This window comes from Frieseomelitta varia, unplaced genomic scaffold (genome assembly GCF_011392965.1).
Source record: "Frieseomelitta varia isolate USP_RPSP 00005682 unplaced genomic scaffold, Fvar_1.2 scaffold_285, whole genome shotgun sequence".
NCBI classification, from domain to species: domain Eukaryota; kingdom Metazoa; phylum Arthropoda; class Insecta; order Hymenoptera; family Apidae; genus Frieseomelitta; species Frieseomelitta varia.
The window spans coordinates 1,258,597-1,275,063 of record NW_025110018.1 but is presented as its reverse complement, the minus strand read 5'-3'; the positions used below and the strand labels follow the sequence as shown (position 1 = coordinate 1,275,063).

Below are 16,467 nucleotides of genomic sequence, written 5' to 3'. Positions count from 1 at the left end.
TTTAATCAATTTGTATATTAATATATTATAATATATTATATATTATATATTTAACATTTTTATATTTAATCGTTAGAATCGACATGTATAATTAAACATATTTTATATATTTTATATAATATATATAATATATATTTTATTAATATAAATATTATTTTTATATAATATATATATATATGTAATATATAATATATATTTTTATTTTCATATTTTATATATTTTATATAATATATATTGTATATGTTTCATATTTTATATATTTCATATTTTATATAATTTATATAAAATTTTATTAAACATGGAACCGCGTTTGCAACTACAGTTTCATTAATTCTAAGGTTATAATCAATTCGACTAGAATGTTTTCTTTTATCTTATCGCAAAGAAACTTCACCGAATGGCTTTCTGTTACAGCTACCCAATACACAATAAATTCACAAGCCCCTTAACATTTTCTCGAGCGTTTATCGTAATCGCGATGTTTCGTCGAATTAATCGAAACGACTACTACTGTGTGACGGTTGTTTTTGCAGTATATATACACATTGGAATTTCTTCGTTCCTTAACTGCAATCTCACAATCGGTTTAATTAACCCGTAGAAGGTTGAGAGTAATTGATTTCCCTTTAGTCGAACAGAGTTCACCATAGAATGATAATATTGGATCAACGAAACAAATGGAACGGCGAGAAGGAATTTTTCATCGAGTTCCTTTCTCTCGTTATTAACGTTAATAACGCGACGAGGCATCAGATTTTCAACGATTTTGTAAAAATCGAGGAGAAGAGAAGACTCTTGATTCTTGATTTCAGTTCTGAAACGACGTGAACGTGAAACGATCGGTCGGAAATTAAAAAAGGTTGCGTACCAAGAAATGGACTATGGAAAATTGATACGAAACGAAATTAAATTCTACGAATGTTACGTATGACTTAACATTGTGTTTGATCATTGTGTAATTTTTTTTTTTTATTACTCGCACAACTTGCATTTAATTACATATTATTAAATCATATTTACATTTGATATTACATTTCTATATTCATTGGAAATTTGAAACTGCAGCGATACGACTTTTTGATACTCAGCGATTTAAACGTTTTACTTTGAGAGGAAAGAAAAAGTGGAATTCTTCCCAAAGAAGGTGAGAAAGAACTATACTTTCGAGTATATTTAACAATAATTTCCGTGGTACACGTTCACGCCGTGTATAAAACATAGCTGGAATTTTTAATACACGACTTTAAATATATATAACGCGTGTGTATTAACATAATGAGATACTTAACGAAACGAATCGACACGTACTTAGGCGATTTTTTGTACGACGACGGGAAATCGGCTTGTCGAGCTCAATAATGAACGAGTGAAACTGTCGCAAGAATGTTTGGTGCAGAGACAAGGTAAAATGAGATACATACTTGAATCATCACGAACAGAGGTATGTAGAAGCTTCCGAGTGTGGCGTAGATCTGATAGAAGAAATTCTGGCAGACGACGCAGTGAGACGGACCGGTCTCGGAGTAAGTATGCTCGTTGCCCATGATCAACAACGGTGGCAGACTGATGCAAGCCGCTCCCAACCAAACGAGACTCACGTAAACGATCATACGTCGCGGTGTCCTTTTCACCCCGTACTTCAGCGGTTTGGTTATGGCACAGAACCTGCAACAGTCAAAACAGAAAGCCTTACTCTCAGCTATTATATTCTAATGTATCGCTAACATCTATTACGACGCCATATTAATTTACGATATCTTTAGGATTTTATCCGGATTTTATTCATCTCAGTGATAGGTAATAAAATAATAGAAATAAAATTGAAAAGTATAAAATTCCAAAGCCGAGTAATTTATTTTATGATGGAGTCCAATGAACGAAGATTAACCAGTCAAGGGTTGAGATACTCTTCAATCTTTTATGCTCGGAATTAAGTTACCTGCGACTATTTAAATCCTATAAACTGGGTAATTTCGATGTATTATATTAAAGGAAAGGGAAACGAATTTTTACGTATTTAAGTTTAGAACAAGATTTTATGATTGGTTAAGGTTTGTGACTTGTTTTGTTAAATTTCTAGCTATTGGTCGTCGGACAATTTTCGGACAGTTCGGACAATTTTATTGTATATTTCAAACTAGAAGATAAATTTCATGACAATTTAATGTTAATTAAGCTTAAGCATCAGAATTTTACGGTGGTACTTTTAAATTTTTTTCTTTTCTTATTAAATTCTTGCGTCGCTAGACTATAGATATGGGTGACTTTTATAAATCTAGGAAAGAGCGAGGTAAATTCTGTAATAACTTTACCTAGTTGACATCACGTTCAAGTACACGAGTAAGTGGATCAAAGTCCTCTGACCTTTTTTTATTAAATTCTCGCGTTGCTAACGACGCTTAAACACGTTACGCAAAAGCATATCGTACCTTGCAAATAATCGAATAAATTTCGCGAGAATTTGGATAGATTGAAACAAAGTGTACGAGAAATTTCTGCGTCTGATCGCGTCGCGTCCTCACTCGACCAAGTCCGAGGGGTAAATACAACGAGCCTCGACATGTCCCTGAGCCGTTCCGCTCTTTATTTTGCTCTTACTCTCTCTTCGCCATGTGTTTTCTTCGAATTACACACACCTTGCGACAAGGACGTTGACTCGTGCAAAGTGTAAAGAAAATACATGTCACGAGGTTGTTAGATTACTCCCTGTGTTACTCGTTCGACGAACGTGTGCGTAAATTCTTGGAATCAGAAGTCGTACCCTACTTTCGTTTGTAGCCAGAAGCATTATGGTCGAGTGGTTTTGCTGTTTTCTTTTTTCTGTTGTTGTATCTACCGTAGTGTATGTTGTATAACGTGTTTGTGCGATTACCGTGAATACATATTATACGTAATTATAAAATTATAAATTATGCATAATAAATTATAAAAATAAATACAGTAATTATATATTAAATTATATATATAATAAATTATAAAAATAAATGCAGTAATTGTATACTAAATTATACATAATAAATTATAAAAATAAATACAGTAACTAATACAATAAAAATTAAAATTATATATTATACATGAAAATTATATATTAAACTACATAATTTTAATATATAATATATAATTTTAATTTTTATTGTATTTATTTTTATAATTTATTATGTATAATTTAGTACATAATTACTGTATTTATTTTCATAATTTAATATATAATTACTGTATTTATTTTTATAATTTATTACATATAATTTAATATATAATTACTGTATTTATTTTTATAATTTATCATGTATAATTTATAATTTTATAATTTATTATGTATTATGTATAATATATAATTTTACAATTTGTTAGTATATAATTATACAAATATAATTATTTACTTTATATAATATATCAATACGTTTTGATAAATTTATTTTTAAAGAGAAATTGCGACAGTGAGCGTTGGAAGATTTCATTTCATAATACGCAGACTAAATGGCTATCACGAATATTATTTTTGAACAGTTCCAACGAAAATAAAATCAACGTATTGAATAAAAAGATATGCAAGCTAAGATTGCTAAATAAAAATGAAAATTTCTTGATGCCTCAATAGGCTTTGAAACTAAAAAACGATATTTAACAAATGAAAGCAATTCTACTTTTTTCACATGTATTATATTTTCAAAAATACAAATCTGCGCAAATAGCAACTACTGCCAATTGACCTTAACAAGAAAGTGAATAAGAAATTAACTACGAATTCATATTGTCCAAGGGAATACGAGCCGATCGAGATCTTTCCATTTACGGTATTAATATTCCATTATATTCTCTGACCTGTACTTTTGACGTTCTACTTTAAGATATTGAACGTCGACAATACCATTAATACCATGAATGAAATAATCGATCGACGAAGCTCCGAATAGGAGAAAATAAATGTAATTGTAGCACAACTTTTAACAATCATTGTTATTCAGATTTCAATAGGGATAATGCAACGGGAGGTGAGAGTTATGTAACAAATTCGTGTCGCGTCTATTTTTGCATTGTGCACGAAGAAGTTGAAGGAAACAATGGGATTAGAGACACTGAAACACAATACTATAGAAATCGTATCTGCCTGCGTTCACTGCGAAATGAGAAGACTGAGCATTCTCTCATTTCGATCTGCATTGCTGATAGCACGGAAGTTCTCATCCTTTAAATTCACCGTTGATAAATGTTTCGTCGTCAAATGAAATATAAATACGATCTCTCTTTGATCGGACTACGTATATTGAATCATCGTATGATAATCCCCGCGAAATAGTCGGCTCCGAAATTTTACTTTAAAATATGCTTCCACCTGCAATTTCAAATTTCATTTACTCACTCGCTCACTTGCTCCGAGATTTCACTTTGTTAATGTTAAATTGCGAACCTAATTACGGTGGAATGCATTTACGACAGAGATTGAAATAACACGCACAGATAAAGATTAATTAAGTATTATTGTTGTTAAAGATAAATGAAGCATTATATAATCGAGTGAAAATAATCAAAACTCCTTGACAAGTTTTCATCAGATTCTCCATTGTTTGTCGACGAATTTCACATTTGTAGTTTACACCATATTTTACACCGTGGATGAAACTTTTAATTTCAGATTAATACAACGGAAATTTTGAATTTATCAGAGAGAATGCGAAACGTGAATTGAATATCCAAAATTTTAGTTATCCAACGTAAATTACTACAATCATCTCCAACGATGCTATTACATTCGAGAGTTGATCGAACAACATTTCCATGTAATTGCGCTTCACATTTTCGCGAAGTTACATTTATAATTATACATTATGCCCGAATAAATAAATTTAATTGATCAAACACTTATTAAACAGTACGTGTAGTTACCTATAATTCATGGCATGATACTGTTTAATACATATTGTAATTATATTACATGTTCATACATCGAATAAACAGATATTTAATTGCATCGATTATATACTCAAACTAGATGCTAGCGGACACCGACTAACACAACGACACTGTTAACACTTTCATTGTATTGCATCCGCGTGCTATTTCATTTATCGCGAATCAGTAGCAACAATCGGCGCGAAATTCGATCGAATCGCACGGTAATTGGATAATTCAGTTTCACTCAAACGAGATTCAGATCTCGATCGTCGTCGGAAAACCCGATTTTCGCTGGAAATTTCTGGTCACGGAGGGAGGCTACTCACCGGTCCACGGAGATCATACAGAGATTCAGGATGCTGGCCGTGCAGCTAAGCACGTCGAAGCTAACCCAAAGGTCGCACATAATTGCACCGAAGGACCAATTACCAGAGATCTCGTAGAGCAACGCCATCGGCATTACCAGAAGAGCGACGCACAGATCGCTAACTGCGAGGCTAACCAGCAGATAGTTGCAGGGCCTTCGCAGCTTCCTAACGAGGAACACGGCTACGCAGACCAGAATGTTCCCGATCACAGTCCCGACAATGATGCTGCCGAGCACCAACGCGATTAGTATTGCCTGTGGACAAACGAAATCCTTCAGCTGTAAAGACAAGTCGTATCTTTTTTTTAAACTTCAAAGGGCTTCTCAAACTTTTCTGCTTTGAAAGGTTTTTTTTTTTTTTCTCTGCCTTCAGCCAAATATTCTCGCGTATATAACACTGGGTATATAGAAACGAGGAATCTGAATGAAATGATATTAACCGCCCTTGCGCTGGCAATTGGTTCGCGGACCGTAACGAGTGACCGAACCGTATACGTTAATTCGTCGCTATCTGTTTCCTTTGAACTCGTCGGTATTGTGTTATTTGATAGAAATAGAAGTGAAGAAGTAATAAATTTATCATTTGTTTTGCCACGGTCACATTTAAATATACTTGGAATTGGGAAAATGTTGCAACTTGGGGTAAAAATATTCTCGACGCGCGTGGCACCGTCATTCCAGCGCAAGAGGTTAACCAATTGCGCTGGCAACCGATTGCGGACCATAACGAGTGACCAAACTGTATACAATAATTCGACGCTTTCTTTTTGAACTCGTCGGTACTACGACATCACTGGATAGAAATTATTGAGAAGTAATAAATTTATTATTTGTTTTGCCTATGTTGTTTTACTTAAATATACTTAAAACTGAGAAAATATTGCAATTTCGGGACAAAAGATTCTCGACGCGCGTGGCACCGTCATTCCAGCGCAAGAGGTTTAAGTCACGAAGAAAATTTATTCTTTGGTACACGTGGCAATATATAAATTTATCACGTATCAAAGACGAATATTTCATACCAATCATTTAGTTTTGCTAAAATTTCCGTGACCTTTAAATTTAGTTGCGTGATCCTCATATGATGCCGCGACTCTGGATGTATAAAGTAGGAATACGAATTGAAATATTTGCTACGATAATGGATCACGAAGGAAATTCATTTGACTGAATTCATTGGTAGCAAATATACTAAAGACAAAGCCAGATATTCATACCGATCTTTCAGTTTTGTTAAAATTTTCGTGGCCTCCAAATTTAGTTACGTGACACGATGTCGTAGCCCCTCACTTTGAGAAGCCCTGTTTTAAAGATGTCAATTTCAAATGGGAACGATTTATGATTTAGCCAGGATTGATATTATCATCGCAGAAGCAATAATAAAAGCCAGCATATGATATTTACAATCTGAAACGAAACTCGCAATTTATAACGCTCATCGAAACGCTTACTCTACACATCGTCCATCCTTCATCGTGTTAAAACGCACTCGATTTACCGATCCATTCGCAAAAATATTCGAAGTGTGTTATTCGACGATGAACAAACACGCGCCGTTAATATTCACAACGAATAATTACAACAATTAAACAAGCGTTCTCCAGTCTCAACGAAAGGAGAGACTTGCACAGGTATCTGGAAAAACAGACATGAAACACGCGGGATTTTTCGAGCCGACACGCTCTCGCCCGAGTGTCTCGATAATAATTTCACCGAATCATTCCATCGAAATGAAGAGGATACGCTTTCGCGTACGCGCGAGCAATTTACCCACGAATTCAAGAGGAAAAACTCGATACGCGATATATATAAATATCGGCACGTGCGCGCGGATTCGAACGATCGCCATTAAATTTTCCACGCGGGCGTACAATAATTCAAAGTTGAACCTCGAACCAGCTGTTTCATCGTGCTCGTCGCGTGTCGCTCGTTCTGATTTCTTTTTTTTTTTTTTTCTCTCTCTTCTCATTTCGTTCGATAATTTCGGATAACGTGCGATCAGATTATGTATAACATCTGCGAGCAACAAACGGAGAGAGCGGTGGCTTAATCACGGTTTAATCACTGCGTTAATGACGTCGATAAACGTCACACCCCCTTTCACCCTCTGTTAATCTCTCGACACACGCAATCAATTCGTTAAATTGGAAAAAAAGAACGATTCGAAGCGTCGAAGATTGTACTGCGAATGTTTCTCGTTTCATTCTGAATCACTCTGGAAGTTGAAATGTCTTTTTTTCTGTGAAAATATATTCGCAATTATTTTTTAACTGTATGAATTGTACAGGACATTTTGACGTTTTCGTTAAAACATCTTGCAATTTGTCTTTATTATCACGATTATGGTGGTCAAATCTGCGTATGAATGAATGTGTATGTAAAAGTTGCAAGGTGTTTGGTACAAGGCAGAGTCGTGAAAATATTTAAACCACTGATTATCGTTATTATTCATTGTGTTAGTAAATCTTTATGTTTGTTACGTATACTTGATATACGAATTCTGAATCAGACACATTCTGATTAAATTGCAATAAATATTTCGTAATTTCTGTATTTATCTTCAGATTGGTTTCAAATTTAACGAAATTCAATATACATGATATACACCTAGGTACTTCTGCATCACTATAGACATTTAAATAATGCCAAAAGTCAAAAAGACTTGAATTATTTTTCTCATTTTTAATTTACAAGATGTTTTGCTCTGTAAACTTCAACAGAATTGTTTAATCATCTCAAGTGTCTCATTTTGTACGTTTGGTATAATAATATATTTAATATATAAGTTATACACTTAATATATAATTATATAATATATATAAATATATATAAAACATGTGACTGTTCAAACCTAGAAAGTGTGGAAATCGCGTGCGAATTGTTTTCGGAATTTTTCAAAGACTTCTGTTCGCTGAAAAGTGCATCGAAGTATAAACAAAATTCGAAGCGGTTCAAAACGCTGTTGGAATTTCTGTTTTATTTATCATTTGCTTTTGAATTTTTCACGCGAGCGAAAGGCTCCGAGTTCGAGCGGAAACTTCTCTGTTTGAACTTGTTTGAACGTCCACGCGAGACATTGTGCATAATGTTTCTGCAGAAACGTAAGAATAGGCGAGGTTCAGTACATAGAGAATGGGAACGACTTGTAAATGAATAACAAAGAAAGAAAAATATCTATATTATGAAACCTTCTCAACCTCCTCATATTTCAAATTAACAAATTAAAGAATTGAATTAATAAATTAATCTTTGGTTTCGAAATTAACACACTAATGATTGAATAGTATTACGTTTCTCCTGTACGTTTCTAAAAAAAAATTTCTAAAAAAAAAATTGAGATCGATCGATCGACCTCAAATTTTCGCATACAGTTTCCAATTTTTTCGTCCGACATGTTTCGTGCCAATTTACTTTCCCCATTTCCTTCGTAATCGTCGACGCATTTCACTTATAAAAACGGCAAGCTCCATGGCTTGTGTCCAAATTATCCTTAATCTCTTCACTGTTTTTACTCTTTTATGATATCGTTATTTGTTCAGTGAAACTTTGAGCATGTTCAACTTCCAAAAGGATGCAATGAAAAAGAAATGTGCAACTCTTTTTGTTGGACAAGATGAACGCCTATCTCGGCCATGTGAAAGAATTTCCACGTCATTAGACTTTCTCTAACGAGTCTTTGAAAAAATTTCTAACATTCTTGTTTAACACTGTAACGAAATAAACTACCGATGATGTGGATGATAAAAGCTCGACTGAAAAATAACGAGCCATTTTTTTTTCCAATGCGAATTTGCAATGTCAATTTGTTCATTTGTTTAAATCAACTTTAGGACGTAATTAAATCAAATTCTGGATGTATGTTGGAACGATTAAGTTACACTACTTTTTTGTATAATTGCATTTTGTATGAAATATGTCACACATACGATTTGCACATTTAAAGTACATAAAATCAACACGAATTTGACACTATTATCTGAATTTCTTTTGCCGTTTCAAACTTTGCAATATTTTATTTACCGTTTTTTTAATATATATTCAATGAACAAAATTCATGTTTTCTATTCAACTGTGATAAATGTTTTGACAGATCAAAAGGAGACGAAATATTAATCAGCAAATAGAGAGTAAATTTCCAACATCGAATTCGATTCAATTTAGTTAATTATTCGGCAACGTATTTTTATACAGGCTATGACGCAATAAAAGATCAAAACTGTAACACTCATTGTAACATGACAAAAAAAAAAAGAAATAAATCTCGACTGACAATTATTGTTCAAAATGAAAATTCGTGTACTATTATACAGCTACTTATACTTCTGCTTCGCAAGAAATCTATTTTTAAGTTCTTGCACTATGGTGAAGTTAAATCAATAAAAAGAAAGAAGGATAGAGAGAGAGAAAGAGAAATCGTAAGAAGTTGTTTACGGAAAATCGAAAGAAATATACGATTCTGGGAAATGAAACCAACTAAACTGAAGGTAGATAGAAATATTCGTTTCCTAGTAGAAACATCCAGCGCCTTGAGATTTCTCTCCTCAGTTAAGGTCCAAGAATGAACCTTTTGTTCTTTTGTGTATCGCTCGGTATTGCACGCCTCTGGCGAGCGCAAAGGCAGCAGTTATTTACAGGCAATTCGATAAATCGAGACTGATTGTATCGCCGGATATTCGAACTCGTTTCTTTGAACACGAAGAATTTTGTAATAAGGGACGCGCGTGCAACGATATTGCGAACCGAACGAAACGAAAGATGATCTCCTCGAACGTTGATAAGCCGAGAAGTTTGTTAATTTCTATAGTACTTTCGTGCTCGCTTTTTCTTTGGCCGGGACAGAGGAATCCTGATTTTTCATTATTTTCACAACGAAAGAAGCGTCGAACAAACACGCAGCCGTGGAAATGAAAACGAGAAACGTAGAATGAAATTCTATTCCCTGCGAAATTTCATTTTTAGTGAGAACGAAGTTAAACGTTCGAGACACACGCTTTGATAAATCCAATTAAATTACTTTTGATTAATTCTGACGAGTAATTGAATTAATTGAGTCCGAAGGATAAAAGAAGAATATCTTGCGAAATCGATCGAATTTGTAGAACTTGAGTGACAAGTAGAAATTTCTACGATTTGACGGTTTCATTTCATCCATAATATATTACACTGAACGCTGTATCATTATTTTTTCTAAATTTTTCTTCTAAATGCACAAACATCCATACTCTGGTTATATCAAATTCGATTGAATCGACGCAAGCAGTACTTTTAAACGCTATCAAGGTACGAAGGTAGTACGAGTCGAAAATATTAATTTCTAGATAATAGAATGCAACGATGTTACATCTCTTTTATCTTCTTATACCATTTTTGCACGAAACCAAAGAAAGGAAACAAATAAAATTCTACAAAAGTAAAGAGTAAATAGAATGAAATACACTACACCAGAAATAAAATAAAATAAAATAAAATAAAATAAAATAAAATAAAATAAAATATGTTGGAATACAACGACTCGACCATCCAGCAGTGTAAGGCTGGAAAATGGCTTTATGAGGGGCAAAGTTAACATCTGTTTTCTATCCTCTACTCACTATTCTCTACAGTTACGGACAGGACCATGCCGAACAGAAAGTTTAGTTCTTTGCCAGTCTTTGCTGCGTGACTACCTCATTTTGTATCGCATATACTTGATTATTAATATTTCATTAAATAAAGACTTTAGTTTCTTTTCCACACGGAAGTTTGTGTTATATTTTCGCTACATTTCCTACAAAATAAAATAAAATAAAATAAAACAAAATAAAACAAAACAAAGTAAAACAAAGTAAAACAAAGTAAAACAAAGTAAAACAAAGTAAAACAGAGTAAAACAGAGTAAAACAGAATAAAACAGAGTAATACAGAGTAAAACTGAGTAATACAGAGTAAAACAGAGTAAAACAGAGTAAGACAGAGTAAAACAGAGTAATAGAGAGTAATAGAGAGTAATACAGAGTAACAGAGAGTAATACAGAGTAATAGAGAGTAATAAAGAGTAATACAGAGTAATACAGAGCAATATAGAGTAATACAGAGTAATACAGAGTAATACAGAGCAATATAGAGTAATACAGAGTAATACAGAGTAAAACAGAGTAATACAGAGTAATAGAGAGTAATAGAGAGTAATACAGAGTAATACAGAGTAATACAGAGTAATACAGAGTAATACAGAGTAAAACAGAGTAAAACAGAGTAATACAGTGTAATAGAGAGTAAAACAGAGTAATACAGTATAATAGAGAGTAATACAGAGTAATAGAGAGTAATAAAGAGTAATACAGAGTAATAGAGAGTAATAAAGAGTAATACAGAGTAATACAGAGCAATACAGAGTAATACAGAGTAATACAGAGTAAAACAGAGTAAAACAGAGTAAAATAGAGTAAAACAGAGTAAAACAAAGTAAAACAAAGTAAAACAGAGTAAAATAAAATAAAATAAAACTAAATAAAATGAAATACACCAGACATAGAAGATTAAAACAAAAATAAGCGTCTGAAAATTCTGCGTGGCAAAATAATTATCCAAAAAAAAAAAAAAGAACTCGAACTCTATCAACTTGGTTGAAACAACGTTGAAACACTTTCACCCATGGTGCATTTTCACCGGGAACTCCGTCAGAGGACGGATAATCAACCCTGTGTCGCTTTATACCGACTCGCTACTACTTAATTTACCGACGTCGACGAAACAAGAATAAATTATTTACGCAGCCGTTTGAAAGTTTATCCAGACTTGCTAATAAAAGACTCATCATCCCTCCCCCTCCCCCCGACGTCCACACGAACTAAACTAATTATAGCTACAGGATACTTATCGTTAACCGCGTAGCTATCCTCAAACTTCCGCAACCGCAAGAACTTCAACGTGCGACATTTCCAGGCCTCGTTTTATTGCAAACATAGCCGGCATGATTATTCATGGTGTTCGTGTTAATCTTCGGCCTGATGATCCTCCCTCGATATCGATCCGCGTTGTCAAAGGCGCGAGAAACTTGAGTGGATTTCCGTGTAATCTCGCCATCTCACGGTGATAATTTCGGTTCACACAGTTACACAGGAGCATTTAGCCGAGTTCTTCGGATAGTACGATTGGAGAAAATTTGGGGAAAAGTCGACGAAGAGAAAATCTCACTGCCAAAGTGATACAGTGATTGTGCTCGAGCGTGTTCGAAAGTGTATTCGAGAATGTTTGTTTAAGGAGGTCTTTGCGAATATATTGTGCGCTTTCTCCGTGAAACATTTTGAAATTAATGATGCAATGAGACACGATTATGATTGCATTGATGTGAGAATATTTTTAGTGAAATATTGGTATAAAGTGAGAAATGCTTGTTAAAGAATTAATCCCATTGAATGTTGTATTTAGAATTAATAATGTTGTATGATTGTTTGCAAAATATATTTTTAAGAATGCTTAAACTTTGAAGAAATATAGTTATATTATACATCGCGGCGTTAACAAAACACATAACGAACAACTGTGTGTACAATGCATATAAAGTTATTTATTATTTATCTCGAATGGCAGAGTTAAAGAAGCGTATGAATGAATTTCGTTGCTTCGGCGTTGTAATCAAAGTGAGTTAAAATTTGAAATACCTCCGCGGCTAATTTCAATATTGTAAATTATTATAACCTATTGTAATCAATATATAATAATATAATATAGGGTGCTATATCGACAGCAACAAATAAATTTAATAATTACAATCATCGACAGTACTTGTACCTTATCAGGTATTAACAATTGCAAAATGCGTTCAACAAATTATTGAAATTCACAAAAATCTATGTATATAATGTTTAATAAACGTTCAAAAAATAGTTCGAAACAGAAGACGAAAGATTTCCATTACGATCAATTCGAAGAGTTTATCGTCTCACAGAGTTAGAGTATCAATTCTCCTTGTCTTCGAATTTCGCATTAGCGCTTCTCCAGAAACGAAGAACGTTCCAACATGCAAATCCAACGCGGTGAAATCTCCAACGCGGCATAATGAAGATAGAACTACGCTCGGCCGGAACGTTCATATCGTACCTGAACGTACGTACGTTTCACTCCATTTCCTGGAACCCGAAGCTCCGCCGAAATCAACCCCATAAATTTCACAAGCGTCCTCGTCAAACCGCCTAACACGAAACGCAAACGCGATCGTCCGACAAAGTGCTCCATTAATTAAGCTGCCCCCTAATCCAGTTTATCAAACGCAGGGAAAAAAAGGGCATGCTCCGATTGTTTCTGATTGTTGAGTTCGCTTTGATCGCCAAACATTCGAAACGATGCAACGAAATTCTCCTAATTCGTTGTTGCAGACGATAATATAATATTCGAATTGCTTCGAATGGAACTCAGTTTGGTGGCTTGTTGTCATTCACGAGTCTGCAGTGTTAAATTTAAAAACAATTTTCTCTGAAATAGATTTGCGATAGAAGAAACTGAGAATGCCAAGTGGCGCAAAAGTAGTTTGCCTATGCGTATCGTGGGAAAATGTATATGTTGGACAAGAAGATGTATTGTGAATGAATTAACAGTGTTTGATTCATCGAAGTGAAATGTATAACTATGCCTGACAACTCAGTAATTCGCGACTTTTAACTATGCAATGATATTTCAATGACGACTCACGAAAATTTCCTTTCTTTCTCTGACGTTTCCGACTCCTCCTCTGTCTTTTTATACTTTCGCTTTCCCCCAAACGTGATGTAAGCTTTTCTCAACTTCTTGGGCTTTATTGCTCACACAAGCACAAAACTTTTAACATCGGATTATCATTTCTTTTATTTTGACACCGTCAATTGCCAAAGATCGACGCGGCATTTGCAAACTGCAAGCTAGAATCACTAAAACCAAATGAAACTAACCAAAATCTAACTGAAACGAACCAAAGCCTAACCAAAACTAATCAAAACCTAATTCAAAAGTAACCAAAACCAATCAACGCCTAATTCTAAACTGAAATAACTAAAACTAATCGAAGCCTAACTAAATCTAACTTAAAGCTAAACCTAACTCAACTTAAACCTAAATCTAAATTCTACGACTAAATTCTCAATAATATCTAACCAATATCAATAAAATCTAACCTACGACTAAATTCTCCATATTGCAATACAATCCCATCAACAATCTTCAAAACAATCACAAAAGTAAGGTGTCGATCGAAGGACAAATCTTCACGAATAATAAATGGAACCCGAATAAATAACCGAAAGAATAGTGCTTTCGCGTTAATGAGAAATTCTAGAAAAATTCCGAAAAACAAATCACACGATGTGGAGCGTTTCGCAGTCCACCGAAAACATCTAACGAATGCCGTTAACGATAACAATATTATATATTCCGAGTGTAGTAAGCACGTGTGAAATCGATTGCTTTTCATTTTCAAAAGGACCAGGACCACCGTCCTACCTGCGTGACCGTGTATGGCGAATTTTTGCCGGGGAATCCACGGAGGGAGCCGTCGGCGTCTCGTGTGGCAATAGTGGTCAGGTTGAGAAGCAGGGTGCCTTCCGTGGTGATTGCGTCCTTCCCCTCCATACGAGCCTAATCGGCAGTCTGGAGCATCCGAAGCGCCCCCCTTGTCCACGGCTACGTCATGCTCCTTCTCTCCTCTCGACCATGGGATTCCAGGCAGTCTCTGGCCGTGCATGGGAATCTCCGACCGATTCCACGACCTCCCGCTGCCACCCCCTACGTTAGCCTTAGCCTCGCACGATCCAGCTCTCCCACATCTGAAATCAGTATTTCAAATGGCGGTTACGCGATCGGCCGCAAAGATCGAGTAGGTGTAGAGGTGTGTATAGTGCTGTTTGCTGCACGAGCACGAGGGTGCAGAGGTGTCAGGTCACCCCGGTGTGCCGCTGTTCTTGTGGATGAGACGAGTTATTGGAATTGGGTTGCAGACTGGCACTGGAATTCCGAACGACTGCCGTGGGTGCGTTTTGGCGAGCAGGGTTTAACCGCGTCGCAACCACGGACGAGGGATTTCGCGACGATGTTACCGTGTTCAGTACGACTAGTTATTCCGTGTTACAATGTACGAAGCATGATGGAAGATTAGTAAGACTGTTGCTGAAAGGAAATTTCTGTATTGCGAGAAGTATTTCGAAAATTATATTGTATCGGATTGTTGTAGCTTCCTTTGGACATCGTTGGAATCGTGTACCAGTGTTGGAAATCGTTTGGTATTATCGACTGACGTTATAGTGCACCGTTATGGTTATTAAGTATAGTTGGAGTATGAGTATGAACATTTGCCGTGTACAATAATAATTGATAACAATTCGCGATGAATATTTTAAATTATTGTGCGATTTTCGTGCAATTAATTATTTAACTGTTGAATAATTATGCACAGCGTGATTCAGCGCTGTTCATACATATATAATAGTGTAACTAATAGGTAATAATTTGTACGGTATTAATTTTAGATACGATTGAGTGAAACGATGCGAAATAAATTACACGACGAATAAAAAGAGCGGTACCGTAAATGCTTGGGCATTTGGTTTGTGCTGTTTGTTTATCTTTATAATTTCAGAATACTAACAGAGAAACGTCAAATTCGAATTAACTCCTTCACATTTTCTTTTTTTATATTACTCTGCTGAAAGCAAAATAACATCGAATGCTCTGTTAAACTGGAAAATCGAGGAAAAGGAATGAGCTCGTTGCTGAACTTATTAAATAACTCTGTTGTAATCGTTTCATTTGTATAATTGTAAGATATTGATAATCTATTACTGGTATTATATATAACAATTGGAGATAATATCGGAGGACAAAATTGAATTAAAAGATTTTATTTGAAATATATATCATGTAATAGATAAAGAAACGGAAATGATCAAATATATAGTCAGTCACGAAGATCTATATACATTCGAGAATTTTATAAGCACTGATTTTTTTTGTGTTTAGCATTTATTCATTGATTTAAACACAAATTTTGAAGAAGATATCAGAAGAATAGTTTACTATAGAATTACTGTATATCGATTAAAGTGTATAAAATGTGTTATACCTACGATATTACAATTAGAATAAATCTCATTCGTCCTAGTGTATTTATAATAATTGTACATAGTTTATATAATCATTTAAGACTGTTAATATTCTAGAAACGATCCAATTGTAACTAAATAGTTATTCAAAGTCCACGA

General features: G+C 34.5%; 1 protein-coding gene across 1 annotated transcript in view; it reads right to left on the bottom strand.

Moving 5' to 3' along the window:
- Nucleotides 1-16,467, bottom strand: part of LOC122529408 (5-hydroxytryptamine receptor 1-like) — a 154,778-nt gene that overhangs the window by 47,528 nt on the left and 90,783 nt on the right. Inside the window, exons 3-5 of the mRNA XM_043655518.1 lie at nt 14,714-15,036; nt 5,220-5,515; nt 1,422-1,665 (exon numbers count right to left, since the gene is read on the bottom strand). Coding sequence (XP_043511453.1) covers nt 1,422-1,665; nt 5,220-5,515; nt 14,714-14,842 — 669 coding nt within the window. The 5' untranslated portion in view covers nt 14,843-15,036. The remainder of the gene's footprint in view (nt 1-1,421; nt 1,666-5,219; nt 5,516-14,713; nt 15,037-16,467) is intronic.